The 22,525-nt window shown below is 39.0% G+C and overlaps 1 protein-coding gene across 1 annotated transcript in view; it reads left to right on the top strand.

Annotated features, from left to right (window-relative positions):
* The window catches only part of SCUBE1 (signal peptide, CUB domain and EGF like domain containing 1), a 275,622-nt gene that overhangs the window by 210,353 nt on the left and 42,744 nt on the right, over positions 1-22,525 (top strand). The window contains exon 9 of the mRNA XM_044450905.1: positions 10,046-10,168. Within this exon, the coding sequence (XP_044306840.1) occupies positions 10,046-10,168 (123 nt within the window). The remainder of the gene's footprint in view (positions 1-10,045; positions 10,169-22,525) is intronic.

Genomic DNA, 22,525 nt, shown 5'->3' with positions numbered 1-22,525 from the left:
GAATTTGGCTCATGACCAATTTGGGTCATGATGAGAGTACTGGAACGGATTAAGTTTGTGAGCCAAGTTACCACTGTATAGACTTTTCCAGTGCTTTTTTTGTAAAAAAAAAAAAAAGGCACTCACGTCGCCTGCAGTAAACCCGCAACCACATGCACCAATCCCAAGCCGAGCAGCGGAGCAGCGTCCCAAGCCAAGAGCAGCGCCCTCACTATCTCAGTATCAGATAGCAGACACAAAAGCAGCCTGCAGGCACTATGTTAGTGATGTTTGCTGCTGATCTGCTATGATTCAAAATCACTTCGTAAAATCCATTGGAAAAAAAGGTGCTGGAACACTGTTCTGGTGCGTTCTATGACAAAAAAAAAGCCCTGGACTTTTCTATGCAGTAAATTATGCATAGTAGAGTTTTCACTTAACACTGGCTTTATATTTACATAATTATTTAGTTTTGCCATTACTACATAGTCTGCTTTTTTTTTTTTTTTTTTTGAGTACTCAATATATTCTCCTGGTTATCTTCTGGTTTCCATTTTGAAGCAAGTATGACTCTGACTGCACTTACCATATATTTGAATAACTCTACTATGTTCTTTGCCAGACTTTCTAGTACAAAACTCATCAACATATAGTTTGAGCAGCCATGGGAATATTACTTTTCTTTCATTTTTTTGATATTTCCTCATGAACTTCTTTTCATTTTTATTTTGCCACATGACCACCACATATGGTAAAAGTTCCTTCTACTTATTTATATTTCCAACCCTTTCTAATATAATTCTATTCCATTTTCTCCATATGTTTTGGCACAATATGCTACCAAAAGAAAAAATCTTATACCAGTTTTTTCTCAGTGCTTGACTGACTGTGAATTTTATATCCTTCATCCATAAAGTTTCCCATTGACAGAATGGTATTTTTTTCTGAAAATTCTGCATCCAACTTATCATTGGATAAGTCTCAGTATCATATGGAAATAATCGCTTTTAAATTTGCCTTAGTAAATTATCTTTTTGCTGAGTCAACATGGATTTTTTTCAAAATCCATCAAGTCTCTTATAGTACCTTTCTCTATTTGGATTTCTTTCTTCAATCTTGATACCAATTGGTAATAACTCATTTAATTTTTTTCCTTCATATTTTAGTTCTAGCCATGACTTAATTCCTCCAAAGTGGTCAATCATGTCTCCCTCCATATGTTATTATTTATCTGTTTATATTGATTGAATCAGAAGGCTAAAAGTAATCCTCAGTATTTACATCAGTGTAACATGATCACCTACTTGCTTCCATATATCCTGTGCTGATGGAAAATGATTTGATGCTGTTTTCGTATTCCTGAAACCCATAACAGCAACTTAAAGCAAAGTAATAAGATGATGTCCTGGATTCTCCATTAAACTATATGAACATAACAACATAAGGAAAGCTATGCTGTATGAGACCAGTGGTCCATCTAGTCAAGCACTCCATGCACAGAGGGCCAAACCAGCTGCCCACAGGATCCCTCAAGCAGAATGGGTGCACAACTCCCCTGCCCAACCTCCTCAACAACTGGTGTTTGCAGGTATGTTACATCTGATAAAGGAGGCAGACATAGGCAGGAAGGCTAGTTGCTACTGATAGCCTCCTCCCTGATGAATCTGTCCAATCCCTTTTAAAGGCCATTTGAATTGGTGCCATTACCATTTCCCATGGCAGCAGGGAGTGAGTGGTCTTGTATGAGTGTTGCTGGACTATAACTCCCACAAATAGTATCCCATGAACATGCTGGCTGGAGATTATTGGAGCTGAAGTCAGTCAGAATCTGGATGATTGTATGTGGACTGGCAGTAAGCCATGCTCACAAAGGGGTGGGGAGATGGGAAATTTTACTCTTTGCACAAGATACGTTTTTGCAAGCTTATGTCATAAGAAAATCTGGGAAGGAAATTCACCTTGTTGAGTGACTTTGGTCTCAAAGCTGGCTGTGTAAGTAGACTGTATTACATTTCAGAAGGCTTACTTTCTTTCCTTTTTTCCTTCTAAACCTTGCCTCTTGAACCAAGTAGGATTACTAGGGCAAAATGTGCCTTTAAAAGGTTTAAAATAAGACTTTTGAAGGCTTGGGTGGGTACAATTCCTGTAATTTCCATATATTGGAAATTATACTCCATATGAAAAGGGGTTGGTAACAAAAAAAAGTAGGGATTATGTTTTCTTGTTTATTTTATTTAAGGCATTTATATCATTCCTATTTTGTCAACAACACTCAGGACAGTTCTTTTCTGTTTAACTGTTTTGCTCAGTTGTTGGAAATAATTCCTTCAACATTGTAACCAGGTTCTTGGTCATAGATCATCCTCTGCATTTTGCTCCTACGCATTTTGAGCATGGTGCCTTGATTACAGGAGCTACTGTTCTGTGGCTTCCTCACTTCTGTTGCACAGTCCCACATTTAGGCACAAAAGTCCTACAACTGTTACTGTATGAGTTCTTTATTTACCTGTATACTGGATTTACCGGATTTGTGCCATCTAACAAAGAGCTACGATCAGCAGGAATGCCTGGAAGATGGCTGCACAAGACCAGAACCAGGCAGCTTGGGGCCACTTGCACGGCATGCTGAGTGGGTGGCGGCGGTATTCTCAGAGCTGCATATAAGGGCAGCAACTCACACCGAGCCTGCTCTTCCCACTTGCTCAGAGGTGCTGCTGTCACTATGGGAATCGAGCTGATCGTAGCAGGAGGAGGGAAAGAGCTGGCATGGATCAGTTCTCCTGGTGACTGCAGCAGCCCTGAGTGAGCAGGAAGAGCAGGCTGAGCTTGAGTTGCTGTTCTTACAAGCTGCCCAGCTCCTCCTCAGGGCTTTTCCACGGACTGGCAGGAAATCTCCTGCAGACCGGCTCCTGTCTGCGGACCAGCAGTTGACAACCATTGCTGAGAAGAGCCACATGGGGCTGCAGTAAAGATGAGGAGAACTTGGATCCCACCCATCCATATTTGCATTCCTTTAGTTAAGGGAAAGTTGTGTATTGTTTGTTTCACCTGAGATTTCCTTTAAGCATACTAGTATCTCCATGTTTCTTGGTGGTCTAGTTTTTGCTCCATTTTTATTCACATTCATATCACTTGAGCTTTTTTTTTTTTTTTTTTTGAAGATCAGTCCCTGAGCTATATATTCCCAAGGAGTATGTTTTCTACTTTAAAAAATGCAGTCCACCCAGAAGAGAAAAGTCATTAGAAAATGAATCAGAAAACTGCTCTGAAGCAGCAGCATAAATTACAGTGTCAATGCTAGGTTTTAAGACAGGAAGCGGAATGGAGTGAAGGAAAGCAGTATTGTGAGGATAAAATAAAATTATCAGAATAATTAGCCAGATGGTTTCCTTTTCGCCCTTTCCCATCCCCCATCCAAAAACAATGTACTAGGATAAATATACTAACTTTATTAATCCCAATTGTTAATCCTCCATGTTCTCCATTAATCAGTGCTGAGATTATGTAATGCTTCTGCAATAATTTGAGATAAATCTTGTACTCTGTTGTTTCTTACATTTCATAGCCAAATTAAAGGGGACCCAGTCCAGATCAAGAGCCTACCATAGTGGTTTGATGCATTAACTCTTTATCCAGGCACAGTCCCAGTCTGGATTGCCCCACCCAGTGTCAGCAATTTGCATGGGAAAAAAGCTTTGATGTAGACTTTATTTCGTATCCAAATTTAAGGCATGAGACATCCAGTCTGGCTTGGGAACACAGTGGAGGGCAAAAGTTTAGATCCTCTTATCCCAGTGTCTACTTTTGAGTAAAAAGGAAAGAACAGTTGTAGGTGTGCACTATTTATTAAAGATAACTTGTTTCAATATTGAAGTCTGTATAATCCATAAATTAGGCAGACAGCTGGAGACCTGGGTTCCAGTCTTACACCCATGCTGCTAATTGGAGATACATATTTCCCACATACACACTTTCACACATTCTTCTAAAGGGTTATACAGGCAAATGATTCTTCAGCTGTTACATTCCAGCATGAAGAGCCACAAAGTTGTTAGTAGATGTCTCTCCTTGTGCCCCTCAACTGCATATGGTCTTACTCTCTTGGTGAAATACATTCAAGTGGAAATGAACAGGTGAAGTGCAAAAGAGTAGGACACTACCAAAGTGCTGTTTGTGATGGAGAGGTGGGAAATAAAGAACTCCACCAGTTTTGGAGGACCGACCAAAGTAGACACAGCAGGAACACATATAAGAGACACATAAAAGATAGGGGAATCTGATTTTAAGAGCAGAAGCACTTGTGCAGTGGGAAATTTTTAAGTGCAGGTTCTCACCATGGCAGGACCCATGCCCACACTCACAAGCAAAGTGGCAAACTTGCTGGCAGCTGTGTTAATCTATAGCAACCAGTTCCAACATCTTTCATCTTCTAGGACCCAGCCTTCAGCAGAGGTCCTGATCCAAAATCATCCCAAGATAAGTTTGTTCAGTTTTTAAAATAAAAAGGAACCATATATTAGTGCTGGAAAAAATTATTTCCATACCTCCACTTAGTGTGAGAATTGCAGCTGCTTAAGGAGTTTTGTAAGGAATGGCAGATACAAGTAAGGTCAGTGTCCCTGCTAATTAAAAAGTGCCAGCACTGAGTCCCTGTGAGGCCTGGCTTCACTATCCCACTGCAGAAGATGTGTGCAGCTGAGTAATGCTAAATCCTTACCCTGCATGGATTTTATATTCCTACAGTTTAAGATGTCATTTCCAGCCAACATTTGGTATCAGAAATTTGGTACCAGCTTGGAGAAAGTGGTTGAGGGAGGCATTGCTGCAGGAAGTTTAGTGATGGCCATGGAGAGAATATAGCATCCCTTCTTTGATTTTTGCCTATGTAATTAAGATAGATCTTCATTTAAATTCACAGAACTGGTTTAACCCTTACACAAGGACCCTGGCTGGTTCTTAAGTCTTTGTACAGTTCAAACCACCCCTGTTAAAAATGAATTACTAGCCAGGCTTCTAGATTATTTATGTACTCGTATGATGTATATCAACAGCAAGATGAAGAAATTCCATCTTCAGCTAACAGGATGGAACCACATTTTCATTTATTCATTCTAGACACTTTTTTTCTGAGGCTGTGATTTTAAAACAAAGGGCAGGACAGAGGAAGGGGGCTTCTTATTGGTTCTCCCTTCAGCCATTTTTCCTCTAAGAGTCAATCCTCTCCCAGCTGCTTTTACTCTAATGGAATAAAGAATATTTCTTTCTCTAAAGAAAGGAAAGCAACTTATAGGGGGTAACTTCAATAGGAAAGCATTAAGAAGCATCCTCATGCCCATATTGGTCTTCTACTTCAGATCATTGCCTCTGCAGCTTCATTGTATGAAAAAGGAGATCCTGGAACTAAGTATCATAAAGTTGCAACCAGAGTTATAAACGAATTATGCTTTCTTTTGAAGAGCAGACTGAAGGAATCACCTACCTGGCTAACATACGTGAGTTGGTGACTCTGAAAGTCCATAAAAACTGACTATATGTATTAGCATTGTACACACGTGCATGCATGCACAGATCTAATGCAAACCTCAGTCATTTGAGTACCCATGTTGATTACAGTGAACAAAACTTGCTGGAATGCCATTATAGTGTCAATTCTTTTCTTAGGATACCAGGATTTTATGTTCCCCTATTTAAAGTCCCTGGAACAATAAAGTATAAGCTGAGGCATAATGCAACCCTGTATGTCAGGTCCATTTGTTTTGTTTCTTTTGCTGCTGCCCACATCCTTCTATGATATACAGCGCACACATTTTCAAGTATCCACAGCATAATGTTATAACTGTGCGGAAATACAACCCACTTACTTCAGTGTGCAACCCACTGACTACTGTGTGTAAGTGTGCATAGGATTGAGGATTACAGTCATGCATACAAAAAATGATTTTCTAAAGCTCGTATATGTACATGCATTTGTTCACATTCACACCTTGTTACCTTTTCTTGTTGTCATCACTCAATTGTCTTCTAAGGGTCTGCTTAATACATACATTGATTCCTCGAATGTTCCTAGGAGAATGGCTTCTAATATTACCAATCAAAAAACATAGTTCAACTATTTTGTATTTTCCTTCTTAATAATGGTTTTAGTGGATAGAAAAAAGATGGAAGTTGCAGTGGATATGATAAAACTGGATACCGGCTTATGCAAGGATAAATGAGGCCCCGGTTTTTTATGTGAAAAGATCATTTGTTATTTTCACCTGTCTCATAACAAAAGTTTTTTTAAAGCTATGCAATGAAAAACAATAGATGCCTCTGACTTGGTTAGATACGTTGGATCCTGTTCCCTTTCAAGTAACATTCTTCCCTGCAAAGAGTGAAACACTTTTTACATGCCTTGTCATTCTTGCTACACCCATGGAAAGAAATACAGTGAGAAACAAGACATTATATTATTTACGATGCTTTTGTAGTTAACAGCTTTGACCTCCCTTCTGTTTCAAATCCTTGGTTTCAAAAGGCATTATGAAAATGTATGATTCCCAGTTTTGATCCAATTACTCCTAAATTAACAGTTCTCCATCAACATTAGTGGAACACTACCAGATGAACTACTGATAACTTTGTATCCAGAAATCACAGGAGGGGTGTGTGTTTCCTTCATGGCTCCCCAAAAGATGACCCAGCATTATGTTCCAGCATGTGCCAAATCATATCAAATGTGTAAATTGTTCATGTCGACATCACGTTTTGTGTGTCTTTATTGTGTCTTGGCATCTAAAGAAGAGTTTGCTTAGTTGGCTTGGTTTTGAAAATGCTCTCAGGCAATTTTCAACAAGAGCATTTTTGAAACACACTAAGAACTAATTCTCTTTGTACAGAATGTACAAATGTATCTCTGTGTCTTTCTCCATGGGTCATCCAACAGAATCTCTGAAACCCCAAGTATTTTCTGCTCCATGCAGCATTACAATAAAGCAGAAATGTTGCTGTTGGATTTCTTGTGAGTAATATAAAATTGGACATAAATATTCACATAGAATTCAAGTTTAATAGAGTTTGAGATTCTGTCAGCTGTAACACAGAAAGTTGCCTTCATTTGCAGTATAATTTTAAAATACTGCAAATGTCAGAGAACTGAGGTATGTGTTGATTTTCAAACTGAAATATTCATAGTTCAGAAGTTTCATATTGCAATAATTCTTAATACCGCCTGAGCTTAAATTCAAACATTATCCAAGAGTACTGTGAGATGGCAGAGCTTAGTGGTGCATCTGGTGGATCAAGGAAGCAGCCAAGCTATGCCTGGTAGTTCAAAGTTGGAGTCTGATGGACATGGTGAAGTGGACCAAATGACAAAAAAATTCAAGCAGCCAAGCAGAAAATAGCCTCACCCTGATCTTGGAAGCTTGCTTTAATATTTAGTCCTTTCCTCAGAGACCAAGAACAATACTAAGTCCCCAAAACTTCAGAGGTAACTAATCACTAATGTGAGTGCTGTTTAAAACATCAGAGAGCTCTGGAAAACTTTTTATTCAAACGTAAATTCCAAGTGACTTAATTCCTGGTAAGTTTTGTTTGTGTCATATATTTTACCTCATCATTATCAAAGGATGATAGCAGACATTCATGCTGAAATTACATTGTCAAGAAAAGTCTTAAGAATATTTAGCATTGTCCAAAAGACATCTGCTGTTCTTTCTTTAAAACTATCTATAGAAAATCTATAGAAAACATCATGGTTGTTTGGTTGAAGGAAATCAGTAACATAATATGGAAAACAAGTAAGCCAGGAACAAGCCAACCAACTGCTTTTTAGTATGCTTTTATTAGACAGGTGATGGTCTGGTATTGTCCCTTTTACTGTCTCTGATTATTGTCTTACTACATTTCTGACATCTGATTACCTTTGGTAGGAATACACAAAGCACACCAGACCATTAAAGAAGCAACAGAATCTAGTTCTTCCTAATTAAAGACTAAAACCCAGTCTAGCCACAAGTAACTCTCTTTGCCATATCCCCTGGGAGACATCCAAAACTTTAGAATAATCAGGGTAATAGGTATGCTGTTTATTGAATTAATTTATATGTTTCAAAATGTGTATCTAAGCAACCATGAGTTTGCAAAGTGGACACTGTTTTTACAGAACTGTAAAGTTAAAATCCTGATACGAGGCTCAGTTATATGGTATCTAAAGGAAGGGGAGAGAAGTGAAGGCTGAGATAAAGAGAATAAATTTTATAAGGACATAGCTGTATGCATGTCTAGCTGAGAAGTGCTGGGAGTTTTAGGACTCCTTTATGTCTGAACAGGCATGTGGGATTGTACCCTTTGTTATATGCACAGTGACTTGCAAATGTGCTTATCTGCCCCCCAACTCTTCCACATTTTCTTGTGTTATAGTCTGGAACTGAAATAATTTTAATTGGCATTATTACTACTTGATGATACCCAATAGTGTAAAGGAGTAAAATATTTTTACTGTGGTGCAAAAATTACATAAACAAAAACAAACTGGTATTTGTTGGTTGCATAAGTATTTACCCCCTGAATCAATTGCAGCCGTGAGTCTTCTTGGATAAATTTCTATCAGCTTTGTGATTTGGATCCTCGAATTTTTGCCTATTGGGGGGGGGGGATTGCTCTAGCTTATTTGCTATGGATGGGGACAATTGGTACATAGCAAAATTTGAGCAAGTCATGCCACAGCTTCACAGTCAGATTGAGCATTGGGCCATTTTAAAACATTCAAGTTCTTGTTTTTAAACCACTGCAGAGTTACTTTGACTGTATGTTTAGGGTCACTGTTCTGCTGGAAAATGAACCTTACCACCAGTCCCAAGTCCTTTGTAGACCAAAATGTGTTTTCCTCTAATTGCGATAAATTTGGTGCCATCTGTCCTGTCCTCATTCATGACCCGTTTCCCAGTCCCTTCCAAAGGAAAGTATCCCACAACGTGATGCTGTATTTCCGAGCTTCACAGTGGAAATCACATTCTTGGGGCACTGAGCATAGTTGCTTGGTGCAATACATAGCATTCTGCAGTAGTGCTAAAAGGTTTAGTTTTAGTCTCATGAGACCACATGTTTGTTGTACCTCCCATGTGACTTTTGGCAAACTAAATGGGCTTTGTTTCAGTATTGGCTTCCTTCTACCATTCCATAAGCTAAGTATTTTAGAGCACCCAGTTGATACTTGTCTCATGGACTGTTTCTCAAATCTCAGCTGCTGATCTCTCCAGCTCCTTCAGAATTATCATTGGTCTCTTGGTTTTTTCTGAGACTAATGCTTTCCTTCCTTGGTCACTGAATTTTGGTGGATAGCCTTTTGTAGGCTGCATCAGAAATGAGCCATATCCTTTCTATTTTGTAATAATGCAGAAGTATTCTGTTTCTGGAAGGACCCTGAGTTGGTCAGAGAGTATATTTAAAGAGCATCATGAAGACCAAGGGCCTATGAAAACAATTTTGGGATTAAGTTGTGGAGAAGCACCAATCAGGACTAGGTTATTTGAAAAACAAACAAATTCGGACTATGAACATTCCACATCCATAGTGAAGATCTGAAAGAGTAAAGTTGCTGGAAGAGCAAAGGTCACAATTCAAATTCTATAGAGCTATAAGAAAGGTGGCCAGGAGAGCCATGGAAGTCTATTAATAGAAGTTAAATTATTTTAATAATTGCTGTGAAACTGTTTGAAAGGTACTTGGTGGATTGAATTTTGTCTACTTACAAGGAAGGATAGGACTTTTCAAGAGCATGTCAATTTATTTTCAACTGTTTTCCTCAAGATTTACTTTTCATTTTGCTCCACTTCTTGATAGAATTACACATTTATCCAATAACTTGCACATTGATCTTCTGCCCTGTAAAAATTTTTGCCTTCCTTCATCTTGGTAGGCAAGTATGCTTCCAGTGGGAATCTTAGTTTAAGTATCTGTTCTGAAGAAATAATTTCACTGTTTCCAAAGGTTGGCAATAAGGAGTGAGAAGAGAATATTTCTCTCCTTTCATTCATGGAAGGTATATGACTTATGTTTTGTTTATTTTTTCTGTTTCTTACAGATATTGATGAATGCATGGTGAACAATGGTGGTTGTGACCACTTCTGCCGAAACACCGTGGGCAGCTTTGAGTGTAGCTGTCAGAAGGGATATAAGCTATTAACAGATGAACGAACCTGCCAAGGTAAAATTTGTCTAACCTCATTTTTCTTAACTGGCTTTCTTCATAAATTAGTGGTAGCCCAGATTTTAGCAATCCACACTGTGATCTTAATGGCTGCTAGGCAGAATATGGATGGCCATAGGATTTTTTGGATTCCCAGCCTCAAGATCAGAAAATTGTTCTGATGTCATAGCTAGGTACCAGTGCTTGGACCCTGCCCTCCTGCCACCCCACCCTCATAGCGGGTACAGAAAGAACTGCATGGGCTGGTTCCCTGAGGTCATACAAGTAACCCTGGGGAAGGGCACTTGGAGCAATCTAGGGGTCTGGGAGGAAAGGAGATTACCAGCACCAGTATATGATGTCACTTTACAGTACCTCAGCATCTTTTCATTCTGTTCTAGAGTGTTGCGTTTATATGGCCAAAATCAGCAGTCATAATACATTGTGGAGTGGGATGAGTATAAATGCAGATGCCTGAGATCCCTCAAATTCAGAGACTTACAGGCATCCCATAAGATTGTGCTTTCAGTGATTTTTTTTAAACCCTCAAAAATGTAGAAGGCTTATTTAGCTATCTGTCACAAATGACCATGCAAAGAAAATATGATGACATTAGTGTAATTGAGCTGCTGCAATTATTCAAAATAAAGGTTTTCCATAAATCAGGGTAATTCTCGATAGCTAACTTGTTAAATAGCTAGACCTAGCAAAGTCTTGCGGTTGTTTGGACCAGCAAACATACCTGATGTGGATATCTTTAATGGCATTCAAGGAGTGCCCACTGTTGGCTGCTGTTGCATAGAGGCTTCCTGGCTAGTATGGCTGGTCTCTTTCCAGTTCTCTCTTTTGATCAAGATAGGGGATTAAAATATGGCCAAGGAACAACGTGACTTGGTGTTGAAAGTCCTGTTCCCAAGCCTGAAACTGACAGAGCCACTCCCCAAAATTGTGAGTTGTGAATTCTGGGTTGTGAATTTGTGAATTCTGCTTGTGAATGTAATCTTCCAGATTTTGATTTAGATCCCGTCATATGGCATCAACTTTTTTGACATAATGTGATTTTCGCAGTCATTCCTAGAACAGGTTGTGTGCATTGTGAGGTATGGAAACACTTAGAAATATTTATTTTTTTAAACATCCCACAAGGAGAACCTATATTTGAGAGAGCAGCAAAGCATTTTTTAGTGTGAAGAATGCTAGTGTTTATTTTCTATTTAATTTCATTTCCGTGATAAAGAAATTAAATTCATTAAATAGATAAAGTTCTCTGGGCTGTGTGCAACAGATGCATGCTTAACTAGAAATAGTTTTAAAGCATGGGGGTTTTATGGTTTTATTTTCCTGATTATTGTAGTAAATATTTTTGGCATTCATTTAGTGCAAGTTTATCCAGCACTTTGAATATTTAAGGACCAAGTGAGAATGGTGGTGGTGATTTTGAAATAATATTTACTCATTTTCTTATAGAATAGAAGAGTCCTTGGAAAACAAGTAGTGGCACATCTTAAGATTTTCTAGATTATTATTATTTCCTGCCTTTGAGAAGTTAGTATGTTTAGACCTTAGGGAGTCCAAATCCATCTATAAGGCTTGCTATTGTGGGTGGAGGACAAGCTTTGCATAGACTGACATATACTGTGCTACATGGGTTGTCATAAAAGGCACTGTGGCTTATGTCAGTCAAGAACAAGTTGACAGGCATGAATTTATCGCACAAAGTAGTGTCAAGCAGAACCTGCAGCACCAGTAATTGCATTGCACAATAAGGTGACAAGGGTCTAAATTAAACATTAAGGGGAACAGAAAGCTTTATTTCATGTTTGTGCTTGAATTCCATGGGATTATGAAGTCACAACTGGAGCATGGATGCTTGGTTTGATTTGTGTGTAGGGAACACTTTCAAATTTCCCCTCAGTGAATGGCTTCGTTTTTATCTTAACATGCCTTACACAATTGTTGTAAGAGTAAAGCACACATACAGAAATTTTGGAAGAAGAGTGGAGGAACCTGTCACGAGTATTTTAACTGGAAGGTGATTTATTTACAGTAAAATTGTACACATTTCATACTGGTAGGAGTAACAAAAACCTAATATTTCGATTATCTAGATTCTGGTGTAGAAAGAAATGACAGGGGATTGTTGTTGTTGTTGTTAGTCACGAAGTTGTGTCCGATCCATCACAACCCCATGGACAACATTCCTCCAGGCCTTCATGTCATCTACCATCCCCCAGAGTCCACTTAAGTTCACGCCGACTGCTTCAGTGACTCCATCTAGCCACCTCATTCTCTGCCGTCCCCTTCTTCTTTGGCTGTCAATTGTTCCCAGCATTAGGCTCTTATCCAGTGAGTCCTTCCTTCTCATTAGGTGGCCAAAGTATTTGAATTTCGTCTTCAGTATCTGGCCTTCTAAAGAGAAGTCAGGGTTGATCTCCACTAGAACTGACTGGTTTGATTGTCTTGCAGTCCTGCACCACAATTCAAAGGCTTCAGTTCTTCATTGCTCAGCCTTCCTTATGGTCCAACTTTCACAGCCATGCATTGCAACTGGGAAAACCATAGCCTTGACTATACGCACTTTTGTTGGAAGGGTGATGTCTCTGCTTTTTAGTATGATTTCTAGATTTGCCATAGCTTTCCTCCCCAGGAGCAAACGTCTTTTAATTTCTTGGCTGCAGTCCTCATCTGCAGTGATCTTGAAGCCCAGGAAAATAAAATCTGTCACTACCTCCATTTCTTCCCCATCTATTTGCCAGGAAGAGAGAGGACCGGATGCCATGATCTTAGTTTTCTTAATGTTGAGTTTCAAGCCAACTTTTGCGCTCTCCTCTCCTCCACTAAAGAGCATCAAGAGGCTCTTTAGTTCCTCTTCACATTCTGCATTGAGAGTGGTATCATCTGCATATCTGAGGTTGTTATTTCTCCCAGGAATCTTAATTCCAACTTGTGATTCAGCAAGCCCCGCCTTTCTTTTACTGCATTTAAGTTAATTAGGCAGGGCGACGGTATACAGCCCTGCCGAACTCCTTTTTTTGCCGAACTTGCCACAATTTGTTGTGATCCACACAACCAAAGGCTTCAGCATAGTCAATGAAGCAGAAGTAGATGTTTTTCTGGAACTCCCTAACTTTCTCCATGATCCAGAGTATGTTGGCAATTTGATCTCTAGTTCCTCTGCCTTTTCAAAATCCTGCCTATACTTCTGCTAGTTCTCAGTCTACATACTGCTGGAGCCTGGCCTGTAGAATTTTGAGCATAACTTTGCTAGCATTTGAAATAAGTGCAATGATGCGGTAGTTTGAACATTCTTTGGCATTGCCCTTCTTTGGAATTGGAATGCAAACTGACCTTTTCCAATCCTGTGGCCACTGTTGAGTTTTCCAAATTTGCTGGCATATTGAGTGTAGCACTCTTACTGCGTCTTTTAGGATTTTGAATAGATCAGCTGGAATACTGTCGCCTCCACTAGCTTTGTTGTTGCTCAGACTTCCTAAGGCCCATTTGACTTCACATTCCAGGATATCTGGCTCAAGGTCAGTGACCACCCCATCGTGGTTATCAGCAATGTTAAGCTCTTTCTGGTATAGTTCTTCTGTGTAATCTTGCCACCTCTTCTTAATCTCTTCTGCCTCTGTTAGGTCTGTGCCATGTTGGTCCTTTATCATGCCCATCTTAGCATGAAACATTCCCTTCATATCTTCAATTTTCTTGAAGAGATCTCTGGTCCTCCCTATTCTATTGTTTTCTTCTATTTCTTTGCACTGTTCATTTAAGAAGGCATTCTTATCTCTTCTAGCTGTTCTCCGGAATTCTGCATTCTATTGGGTGTATCTTTCCCTTTCTCCCTTGCCTTTCGCTTCCCTTCTTTCCTCAGCTATTTGTAAAGCTTCCTCAGACAGCCATTTTGCTTTCTTGCGTTTCTTTTTCTTTGGGATGGTTTTAGTTGCTACCTCATGTACAATGTTGCAACCCTCCGTCCATAGTTCTTCAGGCACTCTGTCTATCAGATCTAATTGCTTAAATCTATTTGTCACTCTACTGTATATTCAACGGGGATATGATTTAGATCATACCTGAGTGGCCTAGTGCTTTTCCCTTCTTTCTTCAATTTAAGCCTAAATTTTGCAACCAGAAGCTCATGATCTGAGCCACAGTCAGCTCCTGGTCTTGTTTTTACTGACTGTATAGAATTTCTCCATCTTTGGCTGCAGAGCACATAGTCAATCTGATTTCTGTGTTGACCATCTGGTGATGTCCATGTGTAGAGTTGTCTCTTGGATTGTTGGAAAACAGTGTTTGCTATGACCAACGTATTCCCTTGACAAAATTCTACCAGCCTGTGCCCTGCTTCATTTTGTACTCCAAGGCCAAACTTGCCTGTTATTCCAGTTCTCTTTTGGCTTCCTAGTTTAGCATCCCAATCCCCCATGATGATAAGGACATCATTTTTTGGTGTGAATTCTAGAAGGTGTTGTAGGCCTTCATAGAACCAGTCAACTTCAGCCTCTTCAGCACCAGTGGTTGGGGCATAGACTTGGACTGCTGTGATGTTGAATGGTTTGCCTTGGATTTGAACTGAGATCATTCTGTCATTTTGGAGATTGTATCCCAATACTGCTTTTCCTACTCTTTTATTGACTGTGAAGGCTACTCCATTTCTTCTGAGGGATTCTTCCCCTTCTGAGGGATTGTTCCCTGCAGTAATTCAGATTACCTGATCATCATCTGAATTAAATTCACCCATTCCTGTCCATTTTAGTTCACTGATTCCTAAGATGTCGATGTTCAGTCTTGTCATCTGTTCTTTGACCACATCCAGCTTGCCTTGATTCATGGATCTTACATTCCAGGTTCCTATGGAGTATAGATCTTTACAGCATCGGACTCTCCTTTCACTACCAGATACATCCGCAACTGACTGTCCTTTCAGCTTTGACCCAGTCGCTTCATTCTTTCCGGCGCTAGTAGTACTAGCCCTCTGTTCTTCCCCAGTAGCATATTGGACACCTTCCGACCTGAGGGGCTCATCTTTCAGCGTCGTATCTGTTTGCGTTTTGGTACTGTCCATGGGGTTTTCATGGCAAAGATACTGGCGTGGGTTGCCATTTCCTTCTCCAGTGGATCACATTTTGTCAGAGCTCTCTGCTATGACCTGTCCGTCTTGGGTGGCCCTTCATGGCATTGCTTATTGTTTCATTCAGCTACACAAGCCCCTTTGCCACAACAAGGCAGTGATCCATGAAGGGTATAATAGGGGATAGTTTCATGTATAAATATGGAGTTTGGAATTACAAACCATCATTAGGTAGTTATCCTTATTCTAAGATAGAATATTCAATGTAAGGTGTTAGATGGAAATAAATTCTCTTTTAAACTACTTCTACTTTGAAAAAAGGGCCATATGGTGACTATTATTCCTCTTAAAATATCTGTAAAAGAAGGAACAGTTTTTATGAAATAAATCTTTGTACACTATATGAATGTATGGTGGACTGCAGGAGTGGTGATAAGGAGAGTTATTAATCCCTATTGTTTTTGTAGGCGATGAAATAATGGATTTCTGTGATATGCACTATAGAGTATCAGTGAGTAGCAAAAGTAGTCTCTGCCATTAACAGCTTTCTGGTCAAGAAGACAAAAAAAATCTAAATGTATATATTCACTGAAAGAGAAGTTTGAAAGCAAGAAAAAGACAATGTTCTCCCATAAAGGCATTTTCCTTCCTTTATGGGTTCATGTTTAAATATGTCACAAAGCATATGAGGGAAAACTGGTTGCTAAGAAAATATGTCCTGAAAGAGAAAATGCCAGAGCTAGGTAAGCCTGAGGCTAAGATCATGAGTCTAAATCCAGATCATACATTTAAATGTGTAAAAGTCCTTGCATAATGATTTTACCTATTATTTTTGCAGGAGCGGCCATTGGTATGAAAAAGGCATCCATTTAAAAATTTTATTACATAGATCTTTGCAAAACTTTATGTTGTGAAGATTTTTCCACGATATGCTTGTATCTCAGAAGAGTAGAATATTGTTGAACCAGTTAACCCATCATATTAATAAGCAATCCTGGTCCTTACAGGCACAGCAACTAGGCTGGCTGTCCCTCTGTTTGACTCACATGCAGAAACAGAAAAGTTCTCAGGGCTCATCTTTTACAAACAGAACTCCAGTAAACATGTGTAAAACATAGGAAGGTGGGTTTTTGCTGTGGTACAGCATGGGTATAAATAGCAAATTCTTTCCTGTTTTGTGCTTTAAGTGATTTGGGTCTAAAGATGGACAACAGCTATATTGTTAGGAGCATCTGACTCACAGAAACAGGTGACTTCTGGATAATTTCCCTCCTGTGTGGTGTTTCTAGGGGATAATTGATGAACTCAAGCAGTCAGCTATTTTTGAAGGAAAAGGGGTCAATAGAGATCAAATAATCAGCAATGTGTGAATGACCTGCATTTTGTTTCTTTCATTACTGACAGCATGTCCTTGCTGGCTGTTGTTTAAATGGGAATACCAAGAGTGGTTTGAGGTTTATAAAACTTCTGCAGGTTTCTATTTTTTTCTGGAAGTGGATAGGCAAGTCATCTTAAAGGGCTGCTGAAAGACTTGTGGTGGGTTATTTTGGGTGTTTTAATTCTCCCAAAGTCTGAATCAGAAATATTTAAATACATGTTTGTTGAAAAATGATGTAGCTATTCATATTGTTTATGTATCTTTGCATCTATTTTTGTTCTGTTAATTATTACTGTTTAATTCTGTTTCGTTCAGTGGGTAAAGAATTGCTTGAATGTACGATTTCTCAAATCTATAAAGAAGTAAAAGGAATAGAGATACATGTTCCAAAAAAGTAAACAAGTAAAATAATAATAAGCAGCAGCAGCATTCTCCTGGGAATGTACTACTTCAAACTACGTGGATACTCTATTTGTTTAATTGTTTATTTTACTTCTATGCTGCTTTTCAAGATTAAGCTCTTTCAAAACCATGTACAAGAGATAATTATCTGCATATACAGATGCAGTCCTAAGTACAGTTCAATGGGGATGGCCATGAGCTTCTGGGCTGGAAGCACTACAGGCTTTCTTTGCAAGCTGGGTGATGCATGGAGGCAATCTCTGCCTCCCCACTTCTCCTACCCTGGAATGTCTGATTTCAGCCATTTAGCTGAACAGGGAGAGAAAGATGCTGGGTCACTGCCGAGATACATTTTAGCCTGGCAATCCCAGTATCCTACCCTTCCGATCCTCCAGAAGGCCCCCTTTACCGATTCTTTGAGAATGCTTTTATGACCTGAAAGTATTATCCAGCTGCAGTACTATTGAAGTAGTTTCTGTGCCAGCTGCAAAGGGGAGAGGGAAATCTGAGCATGGATCCTGAGCTCTTTTCATGCTTTGGATCTAGGTATCTGATGTATTCTGTGACCTCCTAGATGCTTTCTAGGGGTCTATAGGATCACTCTCCCTACTTCAGAAACACATCAAAGGCACTATACTTTGAAAAGATGTACGATACAGTTCACCTGTAATGCTTCCAGTCCAGCTCCCCAGTGATCTTTCTTCAGTCCCTCTGCCAATGATTTAGTCTGTTGTGCTTACTCACCAATGTTGTTCTCATCTCTTCTGCATTGCCCAGCCCTGATTCCACTTCCCTCTTTGGATGGTCCAATGTCTTAGAGTATGAAACACCGTTCTAATGATGAGAAGGTTTTGGAATGGTTGAGCTTCTATTGACTAGCTCATGGTGCTGGACCTAAGTACAATAGAAGTGTTGCTTTCTGTCCTTCTGGTAGCCTCACCAGTTGATAGTTAGACGTCCTCACAGCTTGAAATATATCTGGGCATTATGAAGCGATGCCTGGCAACTTTCTTCAGCAGCCACATATAGGCTGCAAAAGTCAGGAAAGGTGGACGACCTTGCAGGTAGAGTAAAACTGCTGATGGAAAGCTACTATGTCAGAACCGAGCCTTCTCTTTTGATGTATTCAGCCTTTTTCCCCTTTAACCATAGCTAATGTAGCAAATGTTAAAGGTTGTATAAGTTAATTCTTGAAAGGGAAGAGAGGAGAGAATGATACTGAAGCAGGAGCAAAGAAGAGACTCCACCCATCAAAAGTAAAAGCTTCCAGATGTTATTTTTGGATATGATTTGGACGGCTAGTAATCTGAGATCTTTCAGCTAGAACATATCTTTTCCAATTTTTCATTTCATCCAGTTCTGCACAGAACTTCTTTTAGATCTTGTTATGTGAACAGAATAGAGATTGGACACAGCTTAGGCTGTAAATTTGAAAACCAGCAGGAAGAGAACAGACTGAACCTTACTCTTTCATTTGTAGATGGAAATGTGGTAAACAGTACTGAGCTGATGTAGTCCTCTGAGGCCATGCAGGAGAACATCCAAAGGGCACCACAAGGAAGGTTACATAGGTTGCTTTTACAAAACAGATTTTCTATCCAAATACAAAGAGATTTTTTAAAATATTTTTCCCTAAGCTCCCACAAACTCCATATTTGAACAGGTATCCTGGTAGTTATGTTTGAAGTCTAGAGAAAAGCATGAGTAGACTTCAAAGTTTACTCTGTCTACTGTAGAGGCAAGGGAACACCACAGAAACTGAATCATTGAAAGGGTTTGGAAAGACTCTCAAAGCTGGGACACTTACAGCTTTTCCATTTGCACTTGCCCCCTCTTTGTTCTTTCATATTCATGAGAGAATATAGCAGGGGTTCAAGGATATTAAAATATCCAGATCTCTTGCTTTTTCTTCCCGTTTCAGCTGAAATAAGCAGTTGTATGGAATTCTACTCCTTTACGTTTTTGTTTGTTGTAATTCCCTCCATTCCTGTCCTGTTCCACTTTTTCTTATTCCAACTCCTACTCTTTCTTTCATCAGAGACTGAATCATCAGCTAAGCCCACAGTCTGTTCCCCTTCAGCTCAACCATCATTCTACATTCTTTTTCATATTCATTAACAGGTAGGGAAGAAAAGAGAGATAGGTCAGAGTTCCACCACCTTAGTCAGAATATGAACAAGAAGCCCAGGCTCTGAGCAAATGTTTGCGGGAGGACCCTCTTTTATCTGTGAGTTACCTTATCACCACCATTGCACCAGTTCTCTTGCTCCTTATTCTCCATCTCATCATTGCTCCCACTTGTGTGCTTTGCAGATATGTAGCTAGGGAGCAAGTTCACTGTACCTTACTTTGGATGGTTTCAAGTCATGGATTATCTGAGAACAAATTCCTTGAGCTACAAGGTAATAGTTGGCAAGCTGAACACAAACATTTAAAAATATTCTCACTTTACCTCTTTTAGCTGTCTCAAAAAAAAAATCAACTGTTGTTACTGTGGCCTGGTGCAGATACAATGCTGCCTTCTTGCAAAACCACATGTACTTATTCATTTACTTTGTAGAGTAATTCCCCTAGCCTTCCTGGAATTTATAATGTTGCATGGGATGTACTAAAAAGAAGGGCACCAAATGGCCATTAAAATGCATTGTTTCGTTCCAAATGGCCACAGAAAATCATTGGAAGATTTTAGGGATCATCTTCAAATCGAAATACCTGTAAAAGATAAATATTTCTTTTTCATAGAGAATAACTCCAAATCAAAACACTTAGTAACAGAGAGATTTTTAAAATGAGGTTTATGATTCCCAACACATCTTCAAATCACAACTGCTCCCAGTTGATTCCCCGAAACTGCTGTATTATAGGGGTTGTTCCTGCTATGTATGAGTGTGAAAGTAGGACAGTGAAGAAAGCTGACTGGAAGAAAATTCATGCATTTGAAGCATGGTGGTACAGGAGGGCTTTGCAGATACCCTGGATCAAAAGAAAGACAAGCAAGTGAATCCTGGATCAAGTCAACTCAGAGCTTTCCCTAGAAGCAACACTGACACACAAGTCACAGCCTTAAATTTAGAACAGCGAAGCATGGATAGAACATTTAGGAGGACTTTTATCCATAGGATCACCATAAGTCAGAGATGACTCAACGGTGCATAACAACAACAGAAGTTGTTCCCTAAAACCAGTCCATTACTGAGTATTTTGATTTTGAATTATTTTCTATTAAAAAGGAATATTTAGGCCTTGCAGGTATTTTGATTGCATTAGTATTTCCCTGTTGGAACACATGTACACCAAGAAAAACACAGTAACCTCAAAACGTGATTTTGAAATTGGGCTTTACAAGTTAGGTTATCAGGGAATCTAATAAATATATTAAAACATGTATTTAAAATCAACCATATTTAAAATGATCATAATAAAGTAAATATAAATACATTAATTAAGATAAAGCTAATAAGTACCTTTTTAAGAGTTACTTTTTGTTTACGAAGATATTGCCATTAATTTTTACATGATTTGAGCTCTGCTGATCTATTACCTACATTGAACCAACCAGTCAGTGCCACTCACCTCATGAAACATTTACTACAATTGCTGACTTCAGGATAGTTGAGTTCTCCGAGGAAGGAAGGAGGGTATTCAGGATCCTTTGGGATGTGCCCTCTGATCCAGACAGGAGGTAGTGCAAACTAATAATTGCATCCTCCTGAGAGGTTTCCACAATTTCTGAGTAAATATAACTGAATAGAGCCAAAGCCCCTAAAGAAGGTGCAACCACCCGACGAAGAGCTACTTGCTAACTGTTTGAGTAATAAATGAAACAATGACACAGGGAAAGACAGGATAGAAGTTTAGGGAAATCTGATTGGAAGGAAAAGCATCTGTTTTATTTCAGTGAGAAAGACCAACCTCAATGTGTAAAAGTAAAAGTTTAATTTAAAAAACTTTTACACAATCCCAGCCTATTAATGGATATAGTATGTTTTGCTTATTTTGAAAGGTTGTCTGCAGTGGAAGTGTCAATCCCATGCTTACACTACAGGTAGTAAGAGTTTATTCAAATGAGAGCAGTCAGACATTTCATAACAGAGGCAGCATTACATAGTGGTTAGGTCTAACTGAAAACTTTCATTAAAAATGGTAACAATGAGTCCTACCAGCCCAATTTTTAAAGCATTAAGGAACTTAGGTGTAATAACTTGCATGCTGTTCTGTTGCATTTGGTGGCAGTGGCAAGTTAGGCTCAAGTATGTTTTTCCACTAACTTGACAAGCCCAGAGTCATATGACTTATGGAATAAAATTCAGACTGTATGAATACACATTTTTTCCATACTGTGTTACAGTAACTCTATTCACATGTTGCAAAACTGAGCATGACTTGAAGTATTCCTAAATAAGCATTAATAAAGGATACATAGATCAATACTTTGACTAAGAGTGGAATAAATAACTATGTTAGGAATTTTGCAGAGATAATTAAACAAGAACATTTCCCCCATGGTTTCATTATTTATACAAATATCTCTCATCTTTGTATAAAAGTCTTCTTAGTACAAAATGTGTAGAAATAATTTGGGGAACATAAAGATTGCATAACAGTATATAAACATGTCAAATATTGTGTTTAACATTCACAAAAATATGTCATACTCCAAAGCTGCTCCATTTTTCCAATTTTGAGGGGAAAATATAAAAAATAGCCCTTTTTCCTGGTTGTTTCCCAGAAGGTTTTCAGGGCTTCACTTCTCTGTACCCAGGTTGCAGCCCAACAGAGTTCATCCAGAGAGGTATAGCCCTCAAATATTTTTGAGTCAGCTGTGCTGTACTGCCAGATGGTGAAACCTAGAACGGAGCTGTATATGCCAGTTCAGTCAGGGACTAGAAGCAAAAGCCCAAAAGCAACTATGCTGCAAAGGCTGGAATGAGAAAAACAAAAGCAGAGCCACCATCAGCTCTGTTTAGCACCCAGCTCCATCAGGCTTCCCCCTGCATCACCCTAATAATCAACTATTAGCTAGTAGCAGCCTTTAGAACAAGCTGCAGCAGGAAGAAAAAATTCTAGTTCATCAGTAACCTTTGATCAAATATGCTTTACAAGTTTTTCAGGAACTACAGAAATTAGTTTGATTTGATTTATGATGATAATGGAATTATTTTGAAAAATGAGAACAATATTTTTCCTTCTTTTGCCAAACAAAAGTTCTTATTTTAGGATACTTTAACTCAGTGACCTGGTTGACACAATCAAAACAAGCCACAGTGGCTTGTTGTGCTCTGTGGTGCATGCAGGCATATGACAGGCACAACAAACACTGACTGTTATAGGGTTATTTGGGGTTGTTTGGTCTTTCAACAAATCAGGCTGCCCAGGTTCAGAAGACATGTTAAGCTGTGTCTGGTCAGTAAATTGTGCAGCAAATTGAGCCCAGTATGTGTCATGGCTCACAATAAGCCACCATGTCTTGTTTAAGCCACAATGGGTGGTTTTGATTATCCAAACCAGGCCAGTGTAATAG

The sequence above is a fragment of the Varanus komodoensis genome, unplaced genomic scaffold, assembly GCF_004798865.1.
Source record: "Varanus komodoensis strain SLA01 unplaced genomic scaffold, ASM479886v1 scaffold69, whole genome shotgun sequence".
In the NCBI taxonomy this organism is placed as follows: domain Eukaryota; kingdom Metazoa; phylum Chordata; class Lepidosauria; order Squamata; family Varanidae; genus Varanus; species Varanus komodoensis.
Note: the sequence above shows the minus strand (reverse complement) of the source record. Positions and strands in the feature narration are given on the sequence as shown.